The 9858-nt window shown below is 48.9% G+C and overlaps 1 protein-coding gene across 1 annotated transcript; it reads left to right on the top strand.

The window, feature by feature from the left end:
- LOC136937038 (desmocollin 2-like protein) lies at positions 1–9858 on the top strand. Its single transcript, XM_067230774.1, has 16 exons — positions 1–145; positions 1459–1549; positions 1713–1915; positions 2145–2300; positions 2505–2660; positions 2865–3009; positions 3173–3327; positions 3721–3855; positions 4950–5135; positions 5678–5925; positions 6239–6381; positions 6945–7169; positions 7790–8011; positions 8263–8372; positions 8482–8808; positions 8976–9858. Exons 1-16 carry the CDS (start codon positions 104–106, stop codon positions 9186–9188), a joined length of 2757 nt encoding a protein of 918 aa, XP_067086875.1. The 5' UTR covers positions 1–103; the 3' UTR covers positions 9189–9858.

Raw genomic sequence — 9858 nt, 5'->3', positions numbered from 1 at the left:
TAATTTGGTGTTGAAAGTCGAAACCCACACCCACAGAGAGGCATCGCCCTTCCAAGTTGTGTGGGACGGTAGATCCGCCGTTAAGTGTTGTTCACCGAGCGCTATGGCCCCGGGCGGTTTATTCTGCTTCAGCCTGCTCGCAGTGGTAAGTGATGTCAATTATTGTTTTAAACCGCAGGTAATTGTTGCACTGATGTCTGTTCAAGTTGAGTGAATAATGCCTCGCGTACCGTTAGGTTTGGTAAACCACCGATGGGGTTGTATGGAACAAATAGCCTATAAGCTTAGTGTCGTAGCAAAAAGAAACAGCTGGAACAACACTTTGCATAAATATGTAAATGGCAAAATAGCTTTCGTTTTTCCCAATGACTAGAGGAATATAATTTCAAGCTTCTCTGTGTTGCTTTCTCCAGTTATGCAGAAAATATTTTTTTAACCAATGCTCGGTTACTCCACCACTTTAGCTAAGGCTGTTAATGATTTGTAGACACTAGGTGGGACTATCGAAGGTGATCCAATGAACTAAGACAAAGGAATCTCTGTGGAGATAGTATTGCATGGCTATAAATCATGACTGTCGTAAAATCACTCTGTCAGCCTGAGAGTCTCAGGCCTTATATTAAGATAGTCATGTTATCTGGAATCGTATACCTGCTGTCAGTGCAATATGCATTCAAATATATTTAAAGGGAATTTGATTTGAGTTCTCCGACACGTATTGTTCTCTGATGTCTCGTCACTTACGTTGTTACTAGTAGTTTTTTCCCCCTCACATATCAGAATCAGAATGGGATTTATTCGCCATGAAAGTTTGCACAGACAAGGAATTTGCTTTGGCAGGAAGGTGCATACAATAAACATATAGGGACCTAAAATTTAAATATGTGGACTATCTATACTAAGGGTACATAAACTAGCAGTACTAAGTGGGATTAGAATTAAATTAAATATACAATAAAATAAAATATAAGTTGCCGTAAATTACAATATAAAAATACAAATATTACAAAAAATACAAATGTGCAAGATACAATTTTGCAGTTCAGAAAGCAGTGCAAAAAGCATGTGAATGCTTAGACCTTGTGCCTATTGTAAATGGTAGCCTACAGCAATTTAATGTTCACATATTACACCAGTGTGGGGATACTATAACAGCATAGTAGTCTTTTAACGATTTACACTTTTGAGTAGCTAGACTGGGAAAAGGTGACGTCACTGTGAACTTTTATCCAATCATCACAGTCATATGGGTTAGGTCCTTGAGAAGGAAAGTAGCTTCTTGCAGGGAGAGAGAGAGTGAGAAACAATAGCCGTCTTGACTTATCCAATCATCACAGTCTAAGGGTTAGGTCCTTGAGAAGGAAAGTACCTTCTTGCAGGGAGAGAGAGACAGAGACAATAGCCACCTTGACTAAGTAACTGGTTAGGGTTAACCTTGTCCTCTTGTGTTGTTTCTAGCTCATACCAGCACCTGTTGAGTCGTGTGTTCCGCAATCAATCCAAGCCGTTGTGCCTGCAGAGCTCCAGCCTGGCTATGTTGTCTCTGAAGGTACGGAACACCATTCTTATTAGTCTCTGGTCGTACCTCCTTTAGCCTGTCTGTCAGTAAACAGAACCATGCCTGTCTGTTTATGGGAATCTGTGTACCCAGTAGGTACAGTAGTTCTGTGCTGACTATTCTGTGTGTGTGTGTGTGTGTGTTGGCCAAGCAGTGCCTTTGTCAGGTTGTCATGGAGGGGGTCGGCGGCTGGTCTCTGCAGACCCTGACTTCGCCGTGCGGGCGGATGGCACCATCGTCACCATCCATCTGACCAGGGTGATGGAGGAGGGGAAGTCCTTCTTGGTGTGGGTGTGGGACGGGGCGGGACACCGCTGGGCGATCAACGTCCGTCTCCTGTCCACATCCCCAGAGCAGGTGAGGAGAGAGAGAGAGAGAGAGAGAGAGAGAAACAGAGGGAGAGAGAGAGAGAGAGAAGGGGGAGGGTTCAGAGGCTCTTGAGACTATCTTCCTTATAATTTCCCAAAAGTAAACAAGGCCCACAAAATGACTGTGATTCACCTGAGCCATGCCAGTGGATTGCTGCTGCCACAGAGAGCTGATTTGAGACGTCGTGTATTTCAGCTGTGACTGTGATTATCCCCAGGTGCCAGCCCATGTGCCCAGAAGGGCGCCCTATCGCATGCCTGGTCAGAAAGGCTCCAATCCCTCTGTCCTCCGGCGCACCAAGAGGAGATGGAGCCCACTGCCTTTCAACATCATCGAAAACGATGTGCCTCCATTCCCCAAGGATGTGGAACTGGTAAGAACATCCTGTCGTCATCCTCGCTAGGCTAGCTTAGCTTCTATCACCACTACGTTTCTTTCTATTCCTGTTTCTCCTCTCCTGTCGTCTCTTTTCTCCTCTACTCCTAATGACCATGAGCAATACCCTTATACAACATTTTCTTATTTGGAAAAATATCTCTCCTACTCTCTCAACCCCTACTCCGCTTCGTTCCCCTAGGTGGGGTCTGATTCAACGGTGAACTACACTGTGTATTACGAGATAAGCGGTCCAGGGGTCACCTTAGCTCCGATGAGGCTGTTCTCTGTGGACAGGCAGACTGGCATGGTGAAGGTGTGGTACGCCGTGGACCGCGAGCAGTACTCCAAGTTTGTTGTAAGTACGGAACACATGGCCTTGACGCAGGGGCCCGTCTTTCCCCCTCTCTCTCTCTTTCTCTTCCTGGTTTCATGTCTCCAACTGTCTCTATAAAAAAGGCGACAAAAAAAATTGTGGTAAGTATGAAGGGCAAGTCTTCTAGTTTCTTCCGACACCTGTGTATGGAGTCATACTGACTGTATCTCATATCTGACTGTGTAGTTCACAGCTCGGGTCTTTGACATTCTCACCAAGAAGGAGACTGACCGACCCTTGGACATCACTGTGTTGGTGGATGACATGAACGACAACGCTCCGACCTTCTCTGGACCCCTTGAGTTCTCTGTGTCAGAGCAGTGTAGACCTGGTGAGAGCATGGCGATGTGTGTGTGCCTGTGTGTTCAAAATGTGTGCCAACAAGTATCTCAAGTCATTTAAAGAGATCTTTTAAGTCCTTCCGCAAGTGTCTCTCTGTCTCTGTCTCTCTCTCCATCTCTCTTTCCCATGACTCTTTGCCTGCCTCTCTGTAGATACTGAGATTGGACTTGTGACTGCCACTGACCTGGATGAGAAGGGCACCCTCCACGTTAAGATCAAATACTCCCTCTTGAGTGGCATCGAGCTCTTCTCCATCCACCCTGAAAGTGGCATGCTCATAGCCAAGTCCAGCAACCTGGACAGAGAGGTGGGGCCTCCCGGACATCCTCATCCACCCTCATCCCTCACCCTCATCCCTCACCCTCACCTTCATACCTCACCCTCAACCTCCCTCATCCTACCTCATTCCTCACCCTCATCCTACCTCATTCCTCACCCTCATTCCTCACCCTCATCCTACCTCATCCTCCCTCATCCCTCACCCTCATCCTCCCTCATCCCTCACCCTACCTAAAGCTCTGTTGCTAGGCAGATTCACACTGACGAAACATCAAGATTTTGATGTTTTGATTCATTGGCTGGATTTACAACAGTTAAAACAGGAGAATAATTTGCCTTTGTGGCAGTTGGTAAAACTGGCTGGTTTAGCTGTGTGGAAGACATTGCTAAACTGTGTGGTATCTGTGTTTGTGGTGTTCAGGTTCAGGTGGTGCACAAAGTCGTTGTGGAGATCAGGGACATGAACGGCGCGAAGAACGGCCTCTTCAACACCGCCACGGCAACCGTGACGCTGGTGGACATCAATGACAACCCTCCTACCTTCAGAGAAGCCACAGTAGGTCCCCTTCTTGTCGTCTGGAGAGACCGATGCTAATGGTCGCTCATCCGGTTGGCACCGGAGTTATACAAAGGGACAAAGGCAGGTACTCAGATGGACACATTCCTTCACGTACCAAAACTGCTCTTTGACTTTTTCAACCCCCCCTCCTCCCCCCTTATGTTGCAATGCTGCGAGATCACAATCTCTCTTGATTCCAGTTTTCCAGGCTTCAAGTTATGAACCCGGGGCTGAACTTAGTGGTTTGGAGGGATCAATGACCTTTATCTAACTACTGGCACCCACGGCGTGGTTTCACTGTGACTGCCCATGATGATGGTGATAGATAGTTGGTTCATTCAATCACCTGTCACTTTTTTTTTTGAAAGAGCCCGCTCTTTCCCAAACAGTTTCCAAAGCCGACTCCCCAGAAACAAAACATCTGGCGTATCTGGTTCCCACCCCACACCTCACCCTGCCCCCCCCCCCCCCCCCCCCCCCCCCCGCTGTCAGAGGTTCGGTTCAGAATATATCCATAAAATGCCATGGCTGCAAGTCTTTTGTCATGGGACACAACGTATCAGATTAAATCTCACAGCACAATAATGTGTGGTGTGTGTATGATGCAAGCTCTCTGACTTGACCTGTCTTCAGCCCATCACAGACAGGGAGATACAGTGAAAATCAAACCAGTTCTGGGCTGCCAGTTTTGTGATGTAAATTTACAGAAAACAGCTGTAACGAGGCAAGGCTTTATATCATTCCTACCCTTAAGAATCTGACTGAGGATATGTTTGAGACCCTGCATATCGTTGGGTATTGAGAGAAGTGGAAAGCCCGAGGCTAATGGTTAGTGGCAGGTCGGAATGGGACTGAATAACAGCCCAGGACTTTGAAACGCAGACAAGCCCACGACCGTGTATTATTATTATTATATATATTTTTTGCATTATGCCACGGCCGTTTGACCGGCCGTTCGGGAAATCTCCCGACTCTCCCGACGGCCAGACCGACCCTGCTTAGTGGTATTTTCATGGGAGGCAGTTATCGTGTAGCACCTCAGGATGTTTTGCGGTATTGCGTTAAGGAAATGCTGTGGCTGTGTTTCGCAGTACAAGGCGAGAATCGACGAAAACCAAGCGGATGTGCTGGTCCTGCGGATTCCTGTGGACGATAAGGACGAAAAGAAGACCAAGAACTGGAATGCCAAGTTTGTGATCACTGAGGGCAACGAGAACGGGAATTTCAGGATCGACACAGACCCTGAAACCAACGAAGGCCTGCTGTCTGTCATTAAGGTGAGACATAACAGACAGATAACAGACAAAGAGGCCCTTTACACACACACACACACGCAGGCACACGCACTCGCAACTGAAAGGTTTAAACCGCCGAGTGAAACAATAAGAGTCTGGCATAGACTGAGATTGTGACACAGATTAATGGGTTGTGAATATGTGAGCTTTCTGATATCATTGAGAGAATTGAGCTAATCAGCTCTTTGGAGGGCTGAGCTGGGAATTTCCTCTGGCATATTTGCCCAATGTGTGTGTGGTTTGTGTGTCTACGTAGATTGCTACTGTGCGTCAGCGACTGCATGTGTGCATGCATTGTTTGTGTGTGTGTGTAATTGCACAGGAATGATAAGAGTGTGTGCGAGTTGCTATTATTAGCAGGTCACAACATCTCTGTGCTCTCCATTAACTGGGTGCTAAATGTGTGAGAGGATGGAAGCAAGTGCTTTATCACACTAGAGCTTGGCAGGGACTCTGGAATGCAGGCCGGACAATTCAAAAGCTAAAAAGGAAGTCTGACCTCATTTCCTCTCCTCAACCCTCAGCCGCTGGACTATGAGAAGGGCAAGGTGGTGAAGATGAAGGTGACGGCCCAGAACGAGGCCCCTCTGGCGGGTACGTCTGCCTCCTGGGTCTCCATCCCCCTGGAGCTGAGCGTGGGGGATGTGGACGAGGGGCCCGAGTTCAGCCCCCCCCACCTGGTGCTCCTGGTCAATGAGAACACACCCAACGGAACCCTACTGAGTACCTATGCCGCCCTGGACCCTGAGACCAAGAGCAGCGCTGGGATGAGGTACCCCCTGCTGTGCCCCTGCCAACACCCTTAGAACACCGTAGGAATCAGGTGGTTTCGGACATCTAGACATGAATCGAATTGCGTTTCGTTTCATTGAACTGAACTGAATCGAATAGTCTACAAATGTATTACTGTGAAGGAACAGGATAGATCGTAACTTCACCATAACACAGATTCCACAGTGAGAGCTAATAGTGACAACGGAAATGTAAAGTAGGATTTAACACTGTGTGTCTTGTTACTGTGTACTATAGGGATTACAGTGCAGACCTGCACCCACTCCATATCTCCGTGTGTGTGCTGTGTGTAGGTATTACAGAGTGTCTGACCCCGGCTCGTGGATCAATGTTGGGGAAAACACAGGAGAGCTGAAGGTGGCCAACACCATCGACCTGGAATCTCCTCTGGTCACCAACGCCATGTACAATATCACTATCAAAGCAGTGGACAAGAGTGAGTAGAAGCCTTCTGAACCATGGAAGCCTTTTCCGACAGTTCTTTCTTTTTGAAAATGTGAAAATCCAAGCGTTTGTCACATTGCACAGGGGATCTTGCGTTATACCCTTTGAAGAAGCCGCCCCGCCCATTCCGCACCCACCTACCTTCATCTGCCTCCTTATTATCTTATCTGCACTGTCTGTCTGACTTACCTGCTCATAAGACTCACGACTCACTCACTACTTAGCTGAGCAGGGTTATTCTGACCTGTAAACCTGGGTGTGTTATGGAAGAAAGTCCTCTTAAAGGTGTGGAACCCGGTTCTTTTCTTGTCTTGTTCAAACATTTCAACAACAACAGATGTTTCTTTGTTCTGGTCATGATAACTGTGAAAGGGTTTGGCAGGGGGACATTCCTGCCACGCTCGGTCCATCAGCGCTCATCAGGGTCTAAACATCAATGCCCTATAGGGGGATCATCAACTAGGAGACGTTCCCTTCTCAGTCTCTCTCTAAAGCTACAAATGGACGCCCCTGACCCATTGACCCTCCCGTTATTGTCTCCTCTCCGTGTCCCAGGTGGCAAGTCAGGCAACGGCACGGTTACCCTCCTGATCAAGGACGTGAATGACAACGTGCCGAAGATCGACGAGGGGGAGCTGGTGCTGTGCGAGGAGCCGAACGGGGGGAGGGGCTCCGTCACCATCGTGGCGGTGGACCCGGACCTCCCGCCTTACTCCACCCCCTTCAACTTCCAGCTGCCAGATGGGCATGATGGGAAATGGAGGCTGAGAAGCATCCAGAGTAAGTGTCGCGGACTTCGAGGCAGGACAGGCCCTCCCCCCGGTAAACCGATGTGCGGCGTGCATTTCGAACCGTGTGCCTAAAACCTACAGATCAACTGGTGTGACGTTTAGCGACCCCCTAATGTAGCCCTTGGGCGCCATTCATCCACTTTCCATTTATTCAGATGAGAAAGATCTCACATCCACAAATGCCTTTCAACTCTCCTCAATCAATGATTCATTAGGCTTTTAATAATGTATCGTCAGGGTAGATATCTTCACGAGCCTGTTACTAGAGCCAGCTCTGGAGAGATGTGTGTCATTGATTCTGAATGGAGTTCAGAGACAGAGTCTCTTTGAGGCGGAGGGGAGCAGTGTGGAGAGCCCTGTCGTCATCTCACACACACACACACACACAAACACACACACACACTCCACATCCCAGCAGTGGCTCTCCGCAGCATGCTAGCCCAGATGGCCTGGTGTCCAGGGCCCGTGTATGGGGAAGGACCAGGTCTGTGCTTGCCTCTGAAAGAGGAGGAAATGCCAACAGAAATGTCAGGGAAACAGAGGAAATGTCACCCTTCCATTTCGACCGACTTCTAATACAATTCTTTTGCACTCTCTCTCTCTCTCCAGACAACTCGGCGGTGCTGGAGCAGGCGGCGGACATGCCCAGAGGGCTGTACCGGGTGCCCGTGCGCGTGAGCGACCTGCAGGGCCAAGGCGGGGTCCAAGAGGTGCAGGTGCGTGTGTGCCGCTGCCTGGGGGGACAGTGCGCCCCCCAGAGGAGCTCTGCCACGCTGGGGGTGTGGGGGGTCCTGGCCATGCTGCTGGCTCTCCTGCTGCTCCTGCTGCTGTGTGAGTGGCACACACACACACACGACACACACGACACACACACACGACACACATGCACACAGCGGATGACTGTGGAACGTTGGGTATTGTATTCTGTTGAGTGGCGTCGAATGTCACCGAAAACAAATAAGGGCCAGATGTTGCCACTTGCGGCCAACTCGATCCCCTTCAAGCCACATGGGTGCATCAGAGACCTGGTGTTTGGTGGTTTGGCAGTAATGATATTTAACCTTCTCGCGGCCTGCTTCCAGGCATCCTCTTTGTGTTTGCCTGCACCACGAAAGGGGAGAAGGTCTACATCGACGACTCCAGTGGCGGAATGCTGCTGATGTCCAACACAGAGGCTCCGGGGGAGGAAGTGGTGAGATCAGTTTCACCTTTTCTCGTCTCTCTTATTCACGACTTTTTCGCCGCGCGCGGGGGCGAGTTTAGCCATTGTTCTGAGCGCCTCCCTCGCTCCTTCCCTTTAGAAGTCCGCCCACCTCCTCACCATCCCCCCCACCTGCGACAGCGCCGACGGCTCGCTCAAGAAGGGATTCCTGGACAGGATGGGGGCGACGTCGCCTGTCAGCCAGCATCAGACTGGTCAGCAGATAAATCAGCATCTGATTGGCCAGCAGATGAACCAGAACAGCTTCTACCAGACGAGCATGCGGGACTCCCTGTCTCAGGGACAGAAGGGCTTTTACTCCTCCGGGCGGTATGGGGGCGCCACCTACACCGACGCTGCCTTGCTCAAACAGTCCCAGCTCTCTGCTCTTTACACATGGCAGACCAACGGCCTTTATCTAGACAAGGTACACTCCAAAACAACGACACTATTCCTAATGGATACGAATGATGATCATGGATTATATGAACTTCTTTACCCGTCTGTTTTGAGTCCTGGGTTATATATAGATGACAAACTGCCATTTGAAATGTGCCTTCTGCGATTGAACGTGTCTTTCTCTGCGCCCGACAGAAACTGGGGTATTTTGGCGATGAGGCGGAGGAACGCTACGCGGACGACCTCCTCACGCCGTACGGCTACGAGGGAGAGGGTTCGCCGGCGGGCTCGGTGGGCTGCTGCAGCAACCTCGGGGACAGGGACAACCTGGACTTCCTGGACTCGCTGGGGTCCAAGTTCAAAACACTGGCGGACATCTGCCTGGACAGAGAGGAAGACATCCCCTGAGAGAAGCAACCGGAACTGATACAGGAAGGGAGGACTCTGAGAGACCGTGAAAGAGTGTTAATTAGAGGAGGACTGTAAAAGCCAGACATTAGATGAATACTACAGCTTTGATGTGCCGAAGCTGGCTGAGGTTCGGTGCTGTATGTTACGGCATTTGACACTAGGTGGCGTATCATACTGTTACACTGTGATGAAAAGAAACACTGGCTGGGGTTAGCTCTGATCAATCCAATTGTATGTATGTGTGTGGGTGAGACCTTGGTCAAATTATGTTGTTGCTCCTCAGTCTCAAGGACAACACTAGATGTTTGAAAATATATTGTACAGTAGTTTTTGGGCCTGGTCAGGATGAAAGAATGAGCTTCTGCCTTCACTGAAAAAGCTGTTTTTGTTCCAGGGATAACTGACTAATGCTAACGAATCTAATAGTGCATCAACTGCTGTTTCTCAATCTCAATAATGTTTACTGTAAGATATTCTTCATAATACCTGAAGGTATTGCAGAATGAACTAAGAGGATAGGGGATTCCTTCTGGGTGGAAGTTGTAATGGCGTCAAGATGGGAAATGGAACATGAAATTTTAGATGGGCAGCGGTTTTAGATGTGATATATTTCTTTTTCTATTGCATTTACTGAATTAATCAAATTAAATGAAACTTTTTGACTTTA

This window comes from Osmerus mordax, chromosome 27 (genome assembly GCF_038355195.1).
Source record: "Osmerus mordax isolate fOsmMor3 chromosome 27, fOsmMor3.pri, whole genome shotgun sequence".
NCBI classification, from domain to species: domain Eukaryota; kingdom Metazoa; phylum Chordata; class Actinopteri; order Osmeriformes; family Osmeridae; genus Osmerus; species Osmerus mordax.
Note: the sequence above shows the minus strand (reverse complement) of the source record. Positions and strands in the feature narration are given on the sequence as shown.